Here is a 22,240-nt window from a genome sequence, read left to right as displayed (position 1 = left end):
TTTTGATGTATCCCTTCCTGAGGGTGGACAGTTTAAAATCAGCCCTTCCTCTTTCCTTTGAACTAGCAGTCCATGTCAATGCTTTATTGTTTTACATTATGTTGTGTTTTTTCTAACCACTTCCCCCAGTGGGAGTGTACAAATAGATCCCTAAATAGATCTCCCAGCCACTCCAGGTAGTTGCCCAAGTTGGCTATATTATTCTGCTGATGACTTGATCCATCAGACTTCTGGATCACTTGCTTGTATTGGATTTTCATTATGGAGATGTACTGAAAATATCCTGAGCAAATGTCATTTTGGGGGCAAGGAATGACCACATTCAACCGTGGTGGACAGCATAGTCCTAGCTCAGAGTAACAAACACTGAATCTTCAAGTAATGAACATATGCATTACTTGGAGAATCAAGAGCAGGTGGACATTTCATATGAGCTCCATGGTGGTAGGCACCTTAGCTATTTTGCTCTAGCCTGATTATGAGTTAACATACATATGTAAAGTGCTTTAGAGCTGTGTCTAGCGTATAGGCGCTGAGTAAATTGGTTGTTATTTTCAGCACCTAGTAGAAGTTTAATATATGTTGGGTAAAAATAAACAAAGAATCTACTTTTGTCGAATTCCTATTATCCCACCATTCGAGAACGATGGTTTATGACCACAGGCGTTGAGGATCATAAGTGCTATGGCACAAATCGCAGTACCTGGAGGCACAATGATTTCATACTGGGGAATCAGTCTGATAATTGCAAGGGACAAAGCTTTCAAGGGCTGGAGAGGCAACTCTCCGGTGAGTTTCCTCAAAGCTCAGAACAGTATACTCCTGTTCACCAAGGAATCAAAACCCACAGGCCGCTGTCGCTGATCGCTTTCCATCCCTGCAGAGGGGAGCTTCTTACCAAACTTCCACCCCCAGGAAGTCCCGAAATCCCAGTTTCAAGCGGCGGGGAACAACCAGAACCTTTGTCAGATTCGCCAAGCTCTGTCCCGCCCCCTCCCCCCAGAACCCCCGCCCCGACTCACGTCCCCCTGCCCCCACGAGTTCCCCCAAACCGCCCACCGGCGCCCCCTCCACTGCTTCCCCAGGCCCCGGCCGTCGGCCGGCGCCACGCTGGGGGAAGAGAAAACCGCCAACCCGGAGGCGGCGCCGGTCTCCCTGGGCTCGTGGTGGGGCGAGGAGGGGCGGGGCCTGGCGAGAAGGGGCGGGGCGAGAAGCCGCTGGCGCGGCGCCGGGACTGACAGGCGCGCGGGCCCCCGACCCCCACCCACCCACTCGCCCACCGGCCCCCCTCCGAGGTTACGGGAAGAGCTTGTCACCCCTGGGACTGGGGAAGCCTGACCGAGGGGGAGTGGCCCGCCACGGGCCGACCTGCACCGGGGCTGAGGCTGCCAGGAAGGGGTTGGGGGCGCCGGAGGGGCCGAGCATCCCTCTCCTCAGCCCGCCGGCCCCTGCCCCCCGCCGGCCCTCCTCCTCGCGCCCGGCCGCCCCGCCGTGATCCCCGGCGGTCTCAGGAGCCCGACAGGGTAAGTGCGACTTCCTCCTCCGCGTCGGAGTGGGGGCCGCGGCGGACCGGCCGCGTGACGCGGCCCGCTCTGCTCCCCCACGCGACCCTCTCGCCGGGCCTCGGCGGCCCGAGTCCCGCTGGGCCCTCCGGGAGGCGGCTCCATGACAACTCTGTCCCAAGGGGTGGGCCAGGCGGGGACTCCCCGAACCGCGTCCGGGGCTCGAACCCGGGGCCAGCCTGGCCGCGCTGCGGAGAACCCTGGGGAGGCATCGGGCCGCCCTCGAGTTGTGCAAAGTTGTGGCCAGCCTGCTAAGCCGTGGACAGCTGTCCAGAGTCATTGCTCTTCCCCGTACTGTTCTAATAAAACAAACTGGAAACCATTTCAGATTTTTTTCCCCATTACTGTTTTCCCCATTACTGTTTTTCTGTTACCCGCAGACTATCATAATCTAAGTTTTAATTTTAAGTAATTGCCTCACCTGGAGCGTGGAGAATCAGAAAGGGACTTTATTTCCGTTTAAACCGGCGTCACTGTTTGAAACTTCTTTTAAGCTTTTCAGTGTATACTTTGGGATCAAAAGTTAAGGAAGGAAGTTTGCTGCATCAAAGAGTAAAACATTACTGCACCTTTATTGTTCCGTTTGATTTTGAAAATATATTTGAATAGTTGATACGTTCACAAAATTCAAAAGGGATAATATATACAAAGTCTCTCCGCGCCCACTCCTGCACCCCCAGCCAACCAATATTACCGGTTTCTTGTGCATCCTTCCAGAGAGTATGTATGTGCCAAGGCTCTTTAAAAAAATGAAACTTTTGTATATTAGTAAAGTGTCTTGCTGTTATTGGTGCCCAGTAAATGTTCATTTTCCTTCCGTTTAGAAGACAGTTTAATAAGTCTGGTTATTAGACCACTGAAAAAACCAGGACTATTTTTTTCTGGTTTTAAGCATTTGCTGACTAGCCTATATTGTGAATGTCTGTGTTCTATTGGCTTGCCATAACTCTGTGATAACATTTACACAAGGTGAATACACTGATATTTTTGGGTAATGGGGCAGGAAGGAAGAAATCGATTTGAAATTGTAATATAGTTATTAATATATTTCCAAAATTATTTGAAGCAACTTAGTGTCCATATAGTACCATGGCAGGAAAAAAAGAATACAGTTTCTGGAAAAGGTAATACTACCTGGTTTTCCCGGAAGTAAGACCTAGCCGGACAATCAGCTCTAATGCATCTTTTGGAGCAAAAATTAATATAAGACTGGGTCTTATATTAATAAAATACAATAAAATAAATAATAAAATACAATATATAATAAAATGCAATATAATAATAAATACAATATAATATAGTATAATATAATAAAATAAAATATAATATAGTATAATATAATAATAATATAATATCAGCTCTTATATTAATTTTTGCTCCAAAAGACGCATTAGAGCTGATTAGAGCTGATTTTCCGGCTAGGTCTTATTTCCGGGGAAACAGCGTAAGTTCATGCTATAAGATCCTGTGCTGGAGGTGAGGCACAGTATTGGCTCTGGGCTTCCTAGCAACCAGGAAAGAGAGAGCGAGAGAAAGCAAGTTTCAGTGAGGGCTGAGAGGAACATTTTCTCATGGGCCCTCATAAAAAGGGGATTGTGTGATGCAGTTAACATCTTTAAAATATCCCTACAGAAAATAATGAATTTTAGACCACAATATTCTTCAGTATAGGACGATAGTAAAACTCAAGATAAGTTCTCTGAAGGCTTAATTTGAACCATTCATAACATTTAAAATGACCTAGAACAATATTTCCTAAACTATGTCCTAAGAAATGAGAAATCAATAGTTTATTTCTTGAAGTAACATTCAGAGCTCAAATACATTTGATGTAGCTGGGTTAGACAAATTTCAGTAGTTTTTTACTCAATTTCTTGGCTAATGTTCAAATTTACTCTTTTAAAGGGGGATATATTTTGTGACTTTTTCCAAATTTATTTGACTGTGGAACACAAATGGAGAGCCAGTGAACCTGTAGAAATGATGGATTGCCTATACTTCAGGCCGTTCTTCATGAGTATTTCTTTCAACTGAGGTTTAGTAAAAATTGGAAAGCAAAGAGTTTGCAGTTAGCCAATTTGGTAAGAACCAAAGTGAAGATAATCTAAAAGTCAGTTTTTAATATACTACATATCAAAGGTAAAGGCTATTTTACCCCTGAATTCTTTCGTAGTTCTTCATTGTTCTGCAAGTTGCCTGTTGGAACAAATGATCTCTAGAACTTCTTCCTGTGTTTCAGGGTACTCAGGATCTTGCATTAGACTAGGTTTCAGCAAATAGAATTCCTTAAAGAATGACTTCAATTATTCTCTGATGTAAACACGTGAGTAACACGTTCTTTTCATCACAAACACTATTGATACTATTTTCTATTAAATTCTAGAATTCCGTAGTGGTAGGAGACCTCAGAAAGCATGTTACATAGTGGAAAGGAATTTGGAGCCAGAAAATCTCGGATTCTGCCACTAATGTGTAGGGTTGTTCCTAGCTAGGGTTTCCAGGTGGTAATTCCCACCTGTTCTTGTGAATTTTTTTCGCTCTCCTGTTCCCGAATCCCGAGAAAAGGTGGTCGCGAAATCGGGAAAATAGGCTCCTTGAATCCAGTAATACCCACAATGGTAAATAAATGTACTACTTACAATGTATCTCAGACATTTTTCCTATTTATCGCTAGGGTTTCCTGGTGGGAATACCCGCCTGTTCTTGGGAATTTTTTTCGCTTTTCCATTCCTGAATCCCGAGAAAAGTTGGTCGGGAAATTGGGAAAATTGGCTCCTTGAACCCAGGTGGTTTGTAGTATCGGCCATCCCTTTGTGGAAACGATTTATCTTGGAGAACAGAAAACAGTTTATATCTCGGGACTCGGAACGAGAAAGTGAAAAAGAATTCCTGAGAACGGGTGGGAATTCCTGCTCAGAAACCCTATTCCTAGCAAGTTTATGAACCTCTCTGAATCTGTTTCCTTATATGTAAGATTAGAATGATGACAGCATCCAATTTATTCAATAGATGTTGAGAATTTAATACCTAGGTACCAGGTAGTAGAAAAACAGCTTTAAGGTGCAAATGAAATAATGTATCAAGAATATTTTCCTGTCTAAATATTTGAGTGGATGGCACGAGTTTGGAGGGCAAGGAACATCACCTTATCCAAATGTTCTTGGTTCCTGAGTTTCAGCTAGCAAGTAGTTAGTGTAAGTTGAGAGAATGAGGGTTTAGTCGAAAAGTTTCTTTGAAACCATTCAGTTTCTATGTTTGGATTTTGAGAGTTTGGGAATGAGGGACACTTCTATAAAAATATTTTATAAATACTGCAGTACTATGCAAAATGTTACCATTCTGAAGAAAAATAAGGACCAGAGCTATTCAGTGTCTTCACTCCACTTAACGAGAAAAGAGCTTGCTGAGTAGATCGCGTAGGGTAAATTATGCTCACTAAGGTGGTAACAAAGGACCTTCACATCCTAGTGGTTTAAAACAACAAAGGTTTATTTCTCAGTCACAGCACATGTCCAATTAGGGTCAGCAGGAGAGCTCTGTTCCAGGTAGTCCTTTGGAACCCCAGGTAGTCAGAGGTCCCATCTCAACACTTGCTTCCACAATTGTTAGGACAGGGGGAAAGATGTGATGAATTGTACATTGGCTCTTAAAGGCTTCCACCTCGAGGTGACACATTTAGTTCTCATTGCCATTTCATTGGCCAAACAAGTCAAAATACTACACTTAATGACTTCAAAGAGGCGGGGGAATGCAATTCTATCATGTTCCCGGGAGGAGAACTAGGATAGTCTGTGGACAGTCTTGATGGTTACTACTCTAAGCAGGCATTATAGTCCCATGAGTTAACACAAAAGCTGAATAAATCCAAATTATGTTTTTCAGCATTCTATTTAGAAAATAGAAAACAGGATTTCTTTGTGTGTGTATATGTGTGTTTAATCATAGAATTATGCTAATGAGAATTATAAAGAACATCTTTTATTCATTAGAAATGAAAGCTTTTGGAAATGCCACAATTAGATGTACTATTTTGACCTAGTTGATTTCATTCTTTTTGAATTCTATGTCCATTCAGTAAACATTTTTTAAATGTGACGTGCGTAAGGCACTGTGTTAGATCCTATGAGGATAAAGATGAACGGGAAGTTTACAACCCCAATAGAAAATAGCTGTAATTAAGTTCCCTCTCTTTTCCTTTTTCTTTAAAACAAATCAACAGAATCTTTCAATATGATAAAACCTGATTATGTATATATACTGTGACACATTGCCCCAACCATCTTTTTTGGTTTTAGGGATTATTTGGTGACAAGTTACAAAATATTACTTAAACTAGCTTAAGCAAAAAGAGTGTTTTGTTAGAAGAGGGATATCGCTTTATGTCACAGAGCCCAATGGCAGGAAGTGCAGCTGCGTCTCAGAGGCAACTGGTGTCAATAACAGAAAGTTAGGAGCTGGGGCTGCTTTTCCTCCCAGATCTGTATAATTTCTGGCCAGTGTCTCCCCATGTGTATATACTTCATTCCTCTTTTACTGTGTTGACTTGTTTTCTCTGCTGTTAAATGGGTGTTTAAACCCAAGAGTTCACACACTTAAACAAAATTAACTAGAGCCTCTAGCAATCATAGAAGAACTGTATTTTCTCGAAGTACCACGTCTTGGTTACTTCTTAAGTTAACCACTATCAGAGTTTGGAAATAATGGAGTTGGCCCTGAGGTATAACAAGTTACGGAAATTGGCAACTTTGTAATAGAGAAAGAGGCAGTTCTAATAGTTTAGGATTAAAAAGAAACCTGTGATGCCAGTTGAAAGTTTGACACAATTATTATCAGTTTGCGTATTCCAGTGGGACAGGCTAATTAGGATAATCAGGATACAAAAGTAGAACTGAAGCTGACTTGTGGCAACAATGTCCCCTCCCTGAACCCTGACACACGCCATCTCACCTTCTCCATTGTGATCCCTTCTTCCCCTCCCTAGGTACATAGAAATTACTGAATTGTTGAACTCTTACAAGTCATCTGCTTTTGATGCTGATACAGGGCTCCCTGGCTTCTCCCCATGGCTAGTAATGCACAAAGAAGGGAACACTTAATATATACTGCTTTGCTTTGGACTTTTCTACCATCTAAATTGGTCTAGGCACTCTATCTGGACATTTTGCACTTTAACATTCTATTGCCACATCTCTCCATCAACTTAACCTATTTTTCTCAATAAATTTCCATTCTTTTCCTGTCAACTATAGTTAGCTTTTCTAGCAAAGTTCCCTTGCATTCTTTACCTATCATGTTTCCCCGAAAATAAGACCTAGCCAGAGCATTAGCTCTAATGCGTCTTTTGGAGCAAAAATTAATATAAGACCCGATCTTACTTGAATATAATATAAGACCCGGTCTCATAAGACCGGGTCTTATATTAACTTTTACTCCAAAAGACACATTAGAGCTGATTGTCTGGCTAGGTCTTATTTTTTGGGGAAATAGGGTATGCTGTAAAACTATAGCTTCATCTCAACAGATGTATGAAGGGATGCAATATAGGAGGTAGTATGTATTACCTGGAAAAGAGGATTTCCAGATAAAGAATAACAATAAAAAAAGGTGAGACAAAGCTGTGTGTAAGGTTAGGTGGATTTGTCAGGGATATATGTTAGACTAAAAACAGACAAAAAGGGGAGGGGTTTGGGTTCAAATTGTAGCATGTGTGGACTGTCATTCTAAGACAGTCTTATACTCTTGTTGCTATGCAAATAAAAGGGTCTTCTTAGGTTCGACTAAACATCAGACTCACAAAACTATCATAGGCTTGTTCACTCAGAAGTGTATCGCAGAGGAAGCACAGTGGGCCAGCAGGACCCCATCAAGTATTCCTCAGAAGTGTTGTGATCCTCACAACAGTAATTGCAAGCAGTCCATGTAAACAGTTCAGGTAGCCATCTGGGAGCTATCCTTTCAAGTGAAAGCTCAGGAGAAAGGAGACAAACCTCGGATCAGGTAGATGCAGGAGCCTCCTTGGCTTTAAAAATCTCATGTCCTTTAGGAGACAATATCTCTTACACAGCTCTATAGACTTCGCTTACAGGGTCCTGGAAGGGGATATGCCAATTGCTAGAGCCGTCACACTCAGGAAGTCAGACCTGTGGCTTCCTATCGGGTATTTTATAGTTTATTTGTAGTACCTCTGCGTCCAGATGCAAATGTATTAATTATTTTTACTATAAGAACAATGTTGCCTACTAGCATATTTGGCATACCGACTTCTATCAGAGCTAAGGGAGTTAACTGAAGGTTAAGTACAGTAAGGGAAAAGGTTTTCTTGACTCCTGTTTCCCACAGTGTCTTCCTTAATCCTTTTTCATTTGGGAAGTATTCAAGAGCATTCATTTTGCTTCCTTTGATGTGTTGTGTTTTTTAACTCTTTAGGATGGAAAAAGTAAAATAGGAAGAGGGGTAGTGAGGAAGGTGTGGCTGGAAAGGTAGTAAGGACTACTAGATTGTTTAAAAACACTGAATTTCATACTAGAGATCTTGGATTATATTTATCTTTTAGGTGATGAAGAACAAAAAAAATTAAAAGTTTTAAATAGAGTGATGTGGTCAGGATTGCACTTGGCTGGAGTGTGGAGACTGGATGAGAGGGGTTTTAGATTTGAGGCTGGTTGGTTCATTTCTGCTTACTATTTGCCTTTCTTTGGGGAGCTATTTCTCCAATAAGCAGAAAAAAAGCACTACTCAGTTCTATGCTTCACAGGAGTTCAGAACTGCTGGACAGATTCAGCATGGTCCTTTGGAGGGACCTGAACCAGTCTGTCCTCAATTTGTCGCCCACCCCCACTGCCCGTTGGAGATGGAGAGCTGTCCCCTAGGAACCATCGATTCACACTAAGAGATTCTGGCTTCGCTGATCTCCATTTGACTCACTCACATGCCTCATTTTGCTTTGTGCTGGAGTTAAAGTATAGAATAGTCTTTTGGTGGATATCTTGGCTTGTTTTTAGGTCCAGTTTTAGGGCAAGCCAGGGAGTTTCTTTAATGGTTAACTGGGTTAATTACCGTTGGTAGTGATTGACTATTTCTAATTACAAGTAGCCGAGAAACAGGGCCTCACATTTTTCTCTTATTGCCTCCATTGCCATTCACTACCCTTTTCTTACCCGGCTTACGCTGTTCTGTATATAATATACAGTCAAGTTGATCTGCGATTGGCTCGTTATGTGTGCGGAGAACCCAGGCACTTTTGCTAGATTTTGTATGTGTCTGGAGAGTACTGATTAATTGCTTTCCCCGCTCCATCACCATAAAGCTGCACAGAGAACAAAGGCTTACTGGGTTTGGTTCAGGTCAGTACAAGACAAAATTATGGTTGTCCAGACTACTGCCTTTTATGGCGCATGAGACAGTTGGGTATCTCAGCACACACCACACAGGAAATTTAGCAGTGGTTTGCCATCATCTTTGTGCTATAACGCTTCTCATCCTTGTGCCACAGCATATATGTGCTTAGATTCACAAAATCTAAGGAGTGAGTGTCAAGGAAATCTTTCTTTTTTTAACCTGTTCATCAAGTCAAAGGGCTATTTTAAAAAGTACATCTTTTGTTATAATCATACTGTGGTTTTCACAGTATCCACTGTGATATCTTTTATGAATGAGTTTGTGGATTACAAGGCCCATGTTATTAATTTAGCTGAGTTTTAAAATGTTGCTTCCTGTCCTACCAGGTATCAGTACCGATAGGCATTTGGGGGATAAACAGTTCTTTGGATGTTTATGTGGGTCAGCACTTTGCCCTGTAAGAACAGTGACAGAAACTGGGGGGGGAGCCAAGTGGGGAGAAATCTGCGAGGCTCTTGTACTTGGTGAATAATGCCATTTTGACATTTAATTGCTATTATGCTGAGCTTAACAGTGTTTGCTATATTAGGAGTGGTGTTCCTGAAGTAGTCTGCTTTTTTTCTTTTTCGGTGCCTTATTGTGCTTTAAGTTTGGTCAATCTTATTGGTAAAGTATTCAAGTCTGCTCTAATACTCTCTTCTAGATATCTAACCTAGTACAAATCAGCTGTACTCTGAATATGGTTCCTGATTCAGACGATGGGGATAAATTACCTCCTCACAAGGTAGCTGTAAGTTGCAAATGAGGATATTTTGAAAGTAAGAAGCAGTGTGGTGTACTTGAAAGTGTACGGTCTTCAGAGCCAATCGTAGATTCAAATTGAACCGTCCTACTCACTAGATATGTGTAACCTCATTTCACTTCAGTGCCCTTTTCTGTAAGAGGGGAGGGGAATGACCCCTGTTGGCCAGAGTTTTTGTGACGACTAAATGCCTCAGTGTAAAAGTATTTCACATATTATCTTGCATGTTTAGGCATTTAGGAAATAATAGCTGCTGTTAAAAATCCAGGTTTTTACTCCGTACTTGCACGTGCTACTTACTTTATCTCATCTTACTGAAGAGTAAACTAAAGATCAAGAAAGTGAAATGATTTGCCCAAATTGCAGAGTGAGCTGGTGAGTGATTAGCTATTGATTCAGGTGCTTTCTGTTATGTCACTTAGGCCACTATTAATAAGTGATAGTGTGGGGAAATAATAGCAGAAGCGCCCTCCACCAACTACCTGACTCATAGTGTTAACCGAATGCACTCTTCCCTCTAAAATGTTCTTACCCATCCCAAGAGTTAACTGAATGCTCATGGCTGAGTAGGCTTCTCTGTCGCAGACCAGCTGCTCTGCGCTGGCCTGTGGAGTTGGGTACTTACTAGAAGTTAGTGTTCATTCAGAAACCTGTTTTTAGTAGTTATGCTTGTTATAGTACCGTGTTTCCCCGAAAATAAGACCGGGTCTTATATTAATTTTTGCTCCAAAAGATGCGTTAGGGCTTACGTGCAGGGGATGTCATCCTGAAAAATCATGCTAGGGCTTATTGTCCGGTTAGGTCTTATTTTCGGGGAAACATGGTAATTATAAAATGTTAGTAAACATGTAAATTAATGACACTGTAAAGAAAAGAGAATTATTTCTTTGAAAATTAAGTCGAATGCTTTGGGACAGCACAATACATAAATGAGTTATTAACAAATTTGCTATCAATTCGGATAAAGGATGGATAACTGTAAAATATGAGGGCGGGTAGGGGGAAGTCACCAAAGTCTAAAGTAGGGCCTGTCGAAGTGTCAAAATCCATGGGCCAGCTAACTGGGCTTTAGACTATTAGTGGTTCTCAAGGAATAAGGAGCTCACACCGGAATGTAAATTAACTACATCACTAAGCACACTGTTTAGTTCAGCTGACATTTTTTTCATGGTAAGACTTTCTCCTTGAAAGAAGCAGTGCATTAATTTACGTCTGGCACAAGCTTTTTATCTCACGGTGGACAGGCCAGTGGTCTAATGGATTCTGTATTCATATTCTTTCTGGAGTGCTTTTAAGTTCTTCCTCCATTTATAAAAACCATAAATGGAAATCATAGATGATGGCTCATTGCAGTCATGGCATATACAAGAAAGAGGACCCAAACTCAGCAGGAGGCCCTTATCAAATATACACCATTAACTACATGAAAAGATTTGTGAATGAATGTGCATTTAGGTGTTTAAGTTAAAATAAAATCTTTAATGATATGTAAATATAATTTTTACGATTACAGGTTTTCCCCACTGTCTGAAAGTAGAGCTTTCCTATGGAGCCTTTTGTAAGCTGAAATGGAGTGAAGTGAAGAAGCAATTACCATCCATTTGTATGGGAAAAAAGTTTTAGTGTTCCCAGACCTGAAAAATAACAAAATCATACCCAAAAAACCCCTAAAATAACACTAACATATAGTAAAAGCAGGAACGCACAAAATAAATGGCGATAAAGCACAGATGCTCTCAGACACCGTTCAAAGCTCTGGCTGCTTGGTGCTGAGATGCTGAGTGTGGTTCCTGGGGAAGGAGCTTGGCGGTGCCACTCACTGCTCAGGGTTCCACTGCTGCTGTAATGACTCTCTGCCAAACAAACACTGAATACTGTTTTCACTTTTCGTCTTTTTTTGTAAAAGCAAAAATCCTCTTCACATTTCTTTTGATTAGCAAAAATAGGTTCTATTGTAGGTCTTTCGTCAAAGTGAAGTAGCATACCATGAACTTCCAAAAAGCGAGGAATACCTGCACTGACTTTTTCATTTAATGGACCAACTATTGGTTTCATCTGACAAGGGGGTTTTTACTATACTCAGAGTTCCAATTTGGAAATAAACCTTAGACGTCTGCAGCTATCTTAGCATCCTCTTCATGCCCCGGTATATTTTTACGATGCTATATTGTAATTTTTAAATTGAATGTCAGTTCCTATATTGTAAGTGCCTTGAAAGCCACAGTCCTTTCTATAACCTTCATAGAGTTTCTAGTCTATGGGAGAAGGCAGACATTAAATGAGTAATTTCAGTGAGATTATTGAATTATCTGAGCAAGTAGTTTGGGGTGCTGTATGCTCATATAGCAAGGAGACATAATTTAGTTTAAAGGTTAAAATTTGCCCCACTTTTTTTGCCTTGATCTATCTTATGTAAGTATATATCACATTGCTTTTAGGGTACACAAAGAAATAAAATCCCTATATTAGTGGCTTTTACTATGAAAATGTTCTAGTGTTTTCATTGTATATCAGAGTTCTTGACTGCTGAGTTTTCAATTTACCATGTAGCTTACAAAGCTTAAATCTCTTAGCTTGTTTCAGCTGAATTTAAATTCAGTACTTATTTTTAATTTTTGTTTATTGATTAAATCAGAAATAGTACCCCATTCCTTATTTTGAAAAAAAAAAAAACCCAACCATATCTCATTCTTTTTTTTTTTTTTAAAGATTTTATTCGGGAAGGGGAACAGGACTTCACTGGGGAACAGTGTGCACTTCCAGGACCCTCCCCAAATCAAGTTGTTGTCCCTTCAATCCTGGCTGTGGAGGGCGCAGCCCAGCTCCAGGTCCAGCTGCCCCTGACGGGGGCAGCGGGGGCAGCCCACCATCCCTTAGGGGAGTTGAACCAGCAACCTTATGGTTGAGAGGATGTGTTGCAACCAACTGAGCCATCTGGGAGCTCAGCGACAGCTCAGCTCAAGATGCCAAGTTCAAACTTAGTTGCAAGGGGCAGAGCCCACCATCCCTCATGGGAGGGAGTAGAGGAATCAAACCGGCAGCCCCCCAGCGCCAGGAGCACGGAGCTCCAACCGCCCAAGCCACAGGACCGGCCCCCAATTACTTTTAATAAAGTTATTTAACATTGTGCTAATTTGGATTTCAGAATGTATTCTAAGTTTCTTATTTTTTTTTATTACAAAGAAATTCTGATACAATGTGTTTATGGAAACTAGTAGTTGAAAAATGCAAACATAAAAGATAACCAGTGTTAAGAGCTCAGGATTCATCTATGCACACTTTAAATTTCTGATTTCTTAGATAGATTTTTAACTAGAAGCTAGATATAGCTCTAGCCCCCTATTTCTAGCTATTTGGTTGCTAGATACATACCGTAATTAAAACCAAATTTGTCTAAAGCTACACTCAATCCTCTTGTAACTGTATCCTTCTTACTTTCTTATTATGTTAATATTATTGTTCTTCCAGACACCCAGGTTTGAATATGCCATCATCTTTGACTTCTGCCTCTCCATTTGCCACAGACATTCTATAAAGTCTGTCCCTGTAACATCTAACCCCCTTTGAGATCTCATTGCTTCCAGCCAAGATTAAACTATACATACGTCTCACCTTGAAGAATTTCCTAATTTGTTTCCCTACCAATAGTAGCTTCCCTCACAAATTCATTCTTCACTGTTGTCAAATTAATTTTTTTGTACCATACCTCTAGATCCACAACTCAATAACCTCATCCACTCCCAAATAAAAGACATACTTACTCCCTGGTAATTCAGTAAAGTTTTCATTCAAGACCCTTCTGTTAGATGTTAAAATCTAACAAATCAAGGTATGTACCATTAATTTATTCATTTATTCTTTGATGTAATGTCAGTAACTATTTGAATGCCGTGTACTGTACAAGTTGTTAGAGACATAGTGGACCCTGCCTGCCCTGATGGATTTTACTGTCTCGTTTTCTCATCTTGGCATTCTTTCTGCATACAGCACAAATATTTATTGAATTTACATAAATACAAGTATTTTTTTGCATTTAAAAATGTTTGCTTTTTATGAGATTGGAGAAGAGGTATAGAACATCTGATAGATTTCTGTAATTAAAGTTAAAATTAAATCTCAGATATTTTCTAATCTGAGTAAATAAACTGATATTCTCTGCTATCATACATTTTTCAATGTTAGTGGAACTTAAATTTTTTTGGAATTATATTAGTTTTCAAAATTTTAAAATAAGACATTTTGATAAAAGACTTAATTTGACAGAGTTTTAAAAGTATCCTTGTGTATCTGAAAGTCAAAGGTGTTTCTGTTGTTAACTGTAGACAAACTTATCCTAAATGTATTAAAGTGTACTCTTGGGTACTCTGTATCTTTCATTCCCCGAAAACCTGAAGGCTAAATCCAAACTGGTGTGTTTTAGAATATTCAAGAAGAAAATAACTACTTTTAATACTAGACTTTTAGATTTCATGAAGATTTTGATGACAAATAATAGTGTGTGCTATAAACATTGACAAAACTTGAGCATTCCTTTCCATAAAATTAAAATACTCAGTATCTTAATGCAAGTCGAGCATGGAACCTCAGTATTTAAGACGGGATGTTTTGTGTTTTATATTTATATTATAATATTCAAAATGCAAGTATAACATTTTAGTATTTGTCAACTTTTACAAAAGTAAATCTTGAATTACTAAGCTTTGAAAAAACAGTATCCCGGGATTACCAAACTTTAAAGGTGTCTTCTAAATCATGTGTTGTAACTCATTCCTTACATAGTTGAGGGAAAACTAGGGGAAGTGAAGTACTGCTGAGTTAGTAAAATTAATTATTGATATGTTTATGTAATATGTATTACACACTTAAAACTATAGGGATGGATTCATTGACATTGACTACTCATGAAACAAATACTGTTGTCTTTAAAACTCTATATGAAGAGAGGTTTATATAATAATGGTTACCCATATAAATCAGTTACTGAATAGCTGTGATTTAAATTGTTGAGTGAAGCTGTTGAAGTGAGCTCGTCTGTATCTAGCTTAATGACATTTCAGTGTTGCTATTTTAGTACTGAATAGTGTCATCTTTTCAATTCACAGACTAACATTTGAGCAGATTTGAAGCAGAAATTGTATGTGGATTCCTTAACTACATTTTGAAAAATGTATTCATAATTGATACTTATGTATTTTAAATAGTGTGTGATCTTTTGTATCTCAAGTTTAAGCAAAGTTATTACGAGAGAAGTGCAGAATATAATTTGATAATCAGCTTGAAGAAAGTGTTGTATCAGTCTGAAAAGACATCTGCTATTTAGCCATTAGATTTCAAAGTGATAAAAATTTTATGCCTAAAGAATGAAATAGGAAAAAGAAATTCTTAGAGTAATATATTGTGATTTTTCTCAAGTTGAAAAAATACTGAAAAGGTTTTGCCTCCAGAAGTATATCTTTTCTAATATCTTTATTAATATTAGGTTTATTAATATTAATTTTATTTTATAATTTTAAAATGTACATTATAAGTGTATACTGTTTATTATCATTCTTACAATTCTTGGATTCATTTGCTTATTGGAGAAATATTTACTGAGCACCTATTATTTGCCAGGTACTGTTGTAAGTGCTGGGCCTACAGTGATGACCGGTTATCTAATATGCCAGGTAGTGATAAGTGCTATCTATGAAAACCATTAAGAGGGCCAGGGGGATGAGCGATCTAATTTATATAGAATAGTTAGTGAAGATCATTTTGATAATTTAACAATATGATGATGTTTAATATATACTGATTTTTTTATAAATAAAGAACTCTAATTTCTTCTCATCAGAGCTGGATATATTTTTGAGCAAAACAATTGTATGCTGTTTGGCAAAAGTTGATGGGACAAAAGAAAAAGTGTTATTTAAATAAATGCTGAATTTCATGCCATGAAAAGCATTAATGCTTAAGCTTGCTACATGTTTTTTATAAAGAAAGTATTTGGCCCAGGAATTCATTTAAAGCTGGGAGATATTTCTGTAAACTGCTTTCTAACCTGGGGTCTATAACAAGCTACTGTGTCAACAAAAAGTCACTCAGTCGTATTAGTGATCAGAGAAACGTGAAGAAAAACCAAATGGGAAGCTACCACACACCCATCAGCATGACTGAAATTAAAGACTGACGACACTAGCGTGTGGGCTGCATGTGGGGTCACTGGAATTCTCATATGCTGCTTGTGGAAGTGTGAATGGGTAGCGTCAATCAAAGGCAAACAAACATCTATATACCTTGTGATCTAGTTTTGTTTCTGGATATGTATACTCAACAGGAATGCATACACAGGTAGGTGTACATGTGTATGTGTATACCAGACAACTTATACAAGAATGGTCATAGCGTTATTTGCTCAAGTCTAAAACTTTTAGAAACAACTCAAATGTCTGTTGGCAATAGAATGGATTTTGCTTGTCCTGTGTTTATATATGGGATACTATATAGCCATAAAAACCACTATCAGTTGCAGCAGACAACAACACATTAATTTCAAAACAGTGGTGAAAAAAATGAATACATTTACGTGACGTTCAACAGCAGGTAAAATGTATGCTAAAGATGATTGGCTACCTTCTGAGACGAGGCACGAGGCAGACCTCTTGAGTGCTTTTCTTAACCTGGGTAGGGTTCATATTGTGATAATTCATGGAGCTCTCCACTTGTGATTTGTACACTTTTCTATTGTATATCAAACTTTAATTTTAAAATGCTTGCAAAGGTGCAGGCATTAGTTGCTATCCATTTGGAAAATTGATTAGAAAAAAATATTTGCAAAACAAGACAGATAAAGAGTTAATATCTATAAAATACAAAGAGCTTCTAGATAGTGATAAGGAAAGACAGACAGCTCAAGAGAAAAATAGTCAAAGAGTATGAATAGTTCATAAAACTGGAAGTCAACTGGCCAATAAGCATATAAAAATATGCTCAAACCCAATAATCATCTGGAGTTAAAAGAATTATAATACTCATTGTTGAATGTTGGGCTGATGAAAATAGAAGGGTACACTCACTTTTCCTTTGAAACTGAATTTTAGCAAAGTAAACCATGTATTTAAATATAAAACGCACATAACTTCAACTCAGCAATTCCATTTCTGGGAATAAATTCCACAGTCATAAAACCTTCACATGTATTTTTTATTTTAACATTATTTTAATAGCATAAAACAAAAACCTGAAATCAACCCAAGTGCCCATTAGCAAAGAGATAATAAATTGTATTTTACAATTATGAAATACGCAACTATTGAAAAGATCATTATTAGTTCATATATGTATATATATAATTGAGAAAAGCAAAATGCCAAAAAAGATACATACAATATGATCTCACAAAACAATAGCAAAAACTCTTATATATATGTATATAAGTTTGTATATGGTTTTATAAACATGGAGAAAGATGTGATTACTGGGTAGAATGAGTATAGAAGGATTGGCAAAATAAAGGTCTCTGTAAAAACAAGCATGCGGTGTGAGTCCACTGATACAAAAGATTTGGGTTTTGTGGGGTGTGTGTGTATATATACATACACTTATACATACATGTGTATACATATGCATACACTTGCATACATGCATGTGTATACATGTGCATACATGTGTATGTATATATGTGTGCATGTGGGTATGCATGTAACTAAACCAATGATCATGACAGCAGTGGTTAAATGCAGCTGCTTGGACTTTGTCAACCTGAGACCCTGGTATTCCTTTAAATCAGGGAGCCTATTTCAACGGCTGATCTCCCACCTGCATCTCTAGCTTATTCAGACAGCTACTACATTAAGGGGGTATATATTTAATGTATATCTCAGTGTCTTGGCGGAAAGGATCTTTGGGCCCTCTTGGCAGTGGGGGCATGGTTTAATATTTTAACATTCACATCTCCTTAAGTTTTTGGATTTCTTCTCTGTATTATATTGAGATGTGTCTGCCATCTCAGTGGTCTTTAATGAAGTCCACTCTTGAGTTCAGGCTTAAATCAGTCAAACAAACACCGAAGCAATTAAAATCACTTCTAGCTATTGGAGCTAGCACATTATAAGTAAAATCTCTGATAAATGCTCTCACATTGATAGATTGAATCCAATTTCAAATTATATTTATATAAAATTGTATTTATTTAAATATATTCTTCATGTGTAATGTTCATTTAATTATCCTTTTCTCTGCCCGAGTGTAAGTTTAAAATCTCTTTAAAAATGATCTGTTTGTTTTTCATCTTTCTATTTCTTGTGGGGCCTTGTACACATAAATGCTTGGTAAATATTTATTTGAATGAAGACAGTGATGGCAAGATCATTATGAACTACTGCAGTGGCCATTCTTCATTGTGTGGGCCTGTACCATGCATTGCAAGGTGTTTACCATCTCTGGCTCCTGCCCACTCAATGCCTATTGCACTCTTTGGTCATTCCAAGAACTAAAACTCCACCCTCCCAACTTCCAGCACCCCTTTTGGGGGTGGTGGGGATGTTTGTGTTGGTGCTATCCTTATGGAGAATTACAAGGCTGGAGTAATTGGAGAAGTCTTTCTAAGGGTTGTAGTGCCTGTGCTAAATCATGAAGGATGAGTAGGATTTCAAAACCGTAGAAATTGGGACACAAACCGCATACAAAAGAGGGAGCAACATAATGTAGACTCTGCTTTGGCTGATGAAGCAGGACGACTATGTTGGAAAATAGAAAAGTTGGACAGATAGAGTGGAGTTAGAAGGGTGTTGATAAGGAGTCTGACAGAGGTGAGAGGAGAGGGAAAAGTGTCATTTCACTCTTTAATGTATCTTGCATACCACTGCCATATTAATTGTCTAAAACACTACTCTGTTCAACAGTCTACTTAATATTGCCGGCTAGTCTTTGCTTTGTGCTTAAGACATTTAATATCATCGTATTCATCCAACTTTCTCTCTTACTACTCCTTAAAATTAGGTATGTCCGGCTGGCTGACTAAAGTAATATTTCCCCCTTTCTTTATCAATATGCTCACTTCAAGCTTTTTAAAATATCTTTCTTCCATTATAAAATCTGTCATTATTCTGCCTGTACAACTTCTTACTATTCTTAGAAGCCGTCTTCCTCATAAAACTTGCCCACACCATCCTACATCATCCTGATAACTCCATTCTCTTTCTTATTTATGATTTGTCCTATGGTATTTAGCACAAAATTGTATATAGCTTTTCATGCAACTCATTCTTGTTTCTCTGAATAATTTTATTTTCCTAAAGAGCTATGTGAGGGGTTAAGATATATAGAAATATGCCAATCAATATACTTCATACCTCCAAAGCAGCTTTTTTTTCTTGGTCAGTTAATAAAAGGCATTGCCTTTTGAGTGAAATATTTGACATAGTATTAGATAATGAGCACCCTGAAAAATGTTTTTTGTCTTTAAATTATCAAATACTTTTGTTTTGATAACTAGATGTAATTATTTTTAATAGTAGGAACCAAGATGTGTATATTTGTGTCTCCCACAATGCCTCGTAGTGTCTTCCTCACAATAACTACTCAATATTTTACAATTTGATTGCATTTGATTGATTTTTATTTGCGTTATCAATTTTTCTTAACTGTAACCAGGTTCAGACCATCGTTTTGTTTTGCTAACAACGATATGGGTAACTGTGCACCCAAGAAATAGTCCTATCCGTCCTTGGTAGCTTTCTTGAGCCACACTTTCCTTTTTCTAAGTGGTACCATAAAAATTTGGATATTATAGTAAATTGTAGCCCAATCCTAATTATAGAGCAGTGTAGAACAGTATTGGCTCTGTAATTCATGTTATTTAGTTGAAAAAGAGTAATAAATACTGCCATATTTTGATCCTGTGTAGTTTTCAAACTTTTTCTTCTCCTTCTTCTTCTTCGCTCAAGTGAAATCATCCCCAGGATCTTATTGTATTAATATAACACACTCCTTTCCTGCAGGGAGAAGGCGGAGGTGGAAAGCAACAAACTGAAGCCTCACCCTTGTACCCCTCCTCCCTCTTCATCCCTCAGCTAAAGAGCACAGCTTGAAAATCACTATAGCTCACTTAATTAAAAAAAACAGGTTTTAAAACTATTATTTTGTGATTTCTCATCTAGAAACTTAGTATAAAAATAGAAATACTTTAGTTTGACAGTGATCTCTAAGTACAAGGAAAAAAGCTCTGGAATAAATTTCTTGTTTCAGCAATAAAAGAGTTAATATACTAAGCAGCGGAGGCTGAGATACTGCATGAGGATGGTGCTGCCGGTCTCTGTCATTTGTGGTTTAAGGAAAGGGGGTGGTGTTCTGCATTTGAAAGGACTTTAATGAATGCTGTCAGTGTTTGTGAGAGCTAATGGTCAGTATGGGAAAGGAGAGCTGGGCAAAGTGGGCTAGCTGCTTCAGGATAGGTGGATTAGAGTTTGCTCTGATTGAACGGAATGTTCCACCGTGTTTCATCTTTATTCGTTATCCTTTGTTCTTTATAATCTGATATATCGGTTCAAAAGTAAATGCAGATATATATATATATGAATGTGATTTTCCTTTCAATCTGTTTATTGTGTACAGCAGGGCATATACTTGTCTTGCCTGGATGCACAAATCTGTGTGCCGTGCTTTTTGCCCGTTGCCTAGACGATCACTTGGTTTCTCTGAGGATGTCTGGTTCTCGTAAAGAGTTTGATGTGAAGCAGATTTTGAAAATCAGATGGAGGTGGTTTGGCCATCAAGCATCGTCTCCCAATTCTACAGTTGACAGCCAGCAGGGAGAATTTTGGAATCGAGGACAGACTGGAGCAAACGGTGGGAGAAAGTTTTTAGATCCATGTAACCTACAATTGCCTTTGGCTTCAATTGGTTACCGAAGGTCCAGCCAACTGGATTTTCCGAGTTCACCTTCTTGGCCAATGGCATCCACCTCTGAAGTCCCTGCACTTGAGTTGACAGCAGAAGATTGTGGCGGTGCACACTGGCTGCATAGACCAGAAGTGGATGATGGCACTAGTGAAGAAGAAAACGAATCTGATTCCAGTTCATGCAGGTTGATTATTTTCTTACTGTTAGAAATGGGGCGTGGGGTATATTATCTATAATGTTTTAAAATAATTTTGTATTGTTTAAAAATCTATGAATATATATATGTACTTCTACGTACATACACATATATAATGTCTTGTTATGCATATGTGGTACTTTTGCTAGGATTTAAAAATACTAATTTTAATTCTGTAAAATTATAAAGACAACAAACAGCATTCATTTTGAAATATCTTCTGTTCCATATGTAGATCTGGTTCCACCTTGAAAATAACACATAGTAGCAGTTTTATGCATCATTGCCTTGAAGTTTGCTTCATTCATTTACCTTCCTTAATCATAGCAAAACTATAGAAGACATTTCTTTAGTATAAAATTTTTATGACATTTTAGTTTGCGATAGATTATGGACTCCCTTCTAAATCTTAATGAAAATGAAAGGTTTTACAAGGAGATGCACATTGTAGTTGTCAATAATTCTTTCACACCACTGTAGTTGCCAATAATGTTTTTCTTATGGTTATTTCTCTTTGTCCTGTCTGTGTTGCAGCTCTCCAGACTAATATAGAGAATACAGTACTATGTCTCTTTCTAAGATGACAGCTACTGATTTCGGTTGGCCTTCATTTCACTGAAAATTGTGCTATTTAGGGAAGTGAAGAACATTCCTTCAGGAGAGTTTAAGGGAACATAGAGGGGCTAGGTGTGGTCAGCTGGTGAAATGGGGGGGGGGGGCAAGAAAAAGGGGAAATGAGTTTGGGGAAAGAAAATAAGGAAAACATTGGTAATTTCATAATGACTATCCATATTCACCCTTGGAACCTGGTTTTATCTTTGAAATGGATTTTCTCATTCATCAGTTTAAACTACTGTAGCATTTTATGTAACAAGTTAGAGCATGAAAGTCATCTTTCTGATTCATCCACTCAAATATTTCAAAATATTTAAAGGTACAGATAGCTTAGCATTTGTCTAGTTTGATTGTGGAGCCTTTTCCTTTAAAATTTCTTTGCAGGTTTTGATAACATTTGTAATTATTAATATAGGCATCATAAGAGATGGCGATAAAATGAGTTCATATATTCAAATATATCTTACTTGGAGATGTTCACCACCTTCTCTTCTTCTAACCTTCAGAACATGGAATTCTGAATTGTGTTGGAATAATAATAAATATAGACCAGTCATCTATAATCATTTGTGTAATGGAGAGAAGGGAATAATATCTTTACATAGGTAACTAATGTATTTAATTAAAAATTTTTAAATTAGTTTGTGACTTGGCATTATCTTAAGGGAATGGGAGCCACTAATAATTTTCACATGGAGATCAGTTGAGTTAATGTGGTTTCATTGTTTTGTATTTTCTTTGGAGACTTGTTGCCATAGGAGAATAATTTATATAGCAAAAGGTTCAGGGTTTATTATTTTTGTGGGAAACCAATGAGTAGTGATCTTTCCATTCGAATATCAATAC

The 22,240-nt window shown here is 38.2% G+C and overlaps 1 protein-coding gene across 3 annotated transcripts in view; it reads left to right on the top strand.

The window, feature by feature from the left end:
* The first annotated feature begins 1,242 nt into the window (after nt 1-1,242).
* The window catches only part of KLHL5 (kelch like family member 5), a 65,701-nt gene continuing 44,703 nt past the window's right edge, over nt 1,243-22,240 (top strand). Inside the window, exons 1-2 of one of the 3 annotated variants that reach the window (XM_033106165.1) lie at nt 1,243-1,523; nt 20,299-20,767. In XM_033106165.1, the coding sequence (XP_032962056.1) occupies nt 20,385-20,767 (383 nt within the window). In that variant the 5' untranslated portion in view covers nt 1,243-1,523; nt 20,299-20,384. Of the gene's footprint in view, nt 1,524-20,295; nt 20,768-22,240 lie in introns of all 3 variants that reach the window. The other 2 variants (XM_033106164.1, XM_033106166.1) reach the window with 2 other exon arrangements.

This window comes from Rhinolophus ferrumequinum, chromosome 5, assembly GCF_004115265.2.
Source record: "Rhinolophus ferrumequinum isolate MPI-CBG mRhiFer1 chromosome 5, mRhiFer1_v1.p, whole genome shotgun sequence".
Classification (NCBI taxonomy): Eukaryota; Metazoa; Chordata; class Mammalia; order Chiroptera; family Rhinolophidae; genus Rhinolophus; species Rhinolophus ferrumequinum.
The sequence above is the reverse complement of the archived record's forward strand: the minus strand, read 5'-3'. Positions and strand labels throughout refer to the sequence as shown.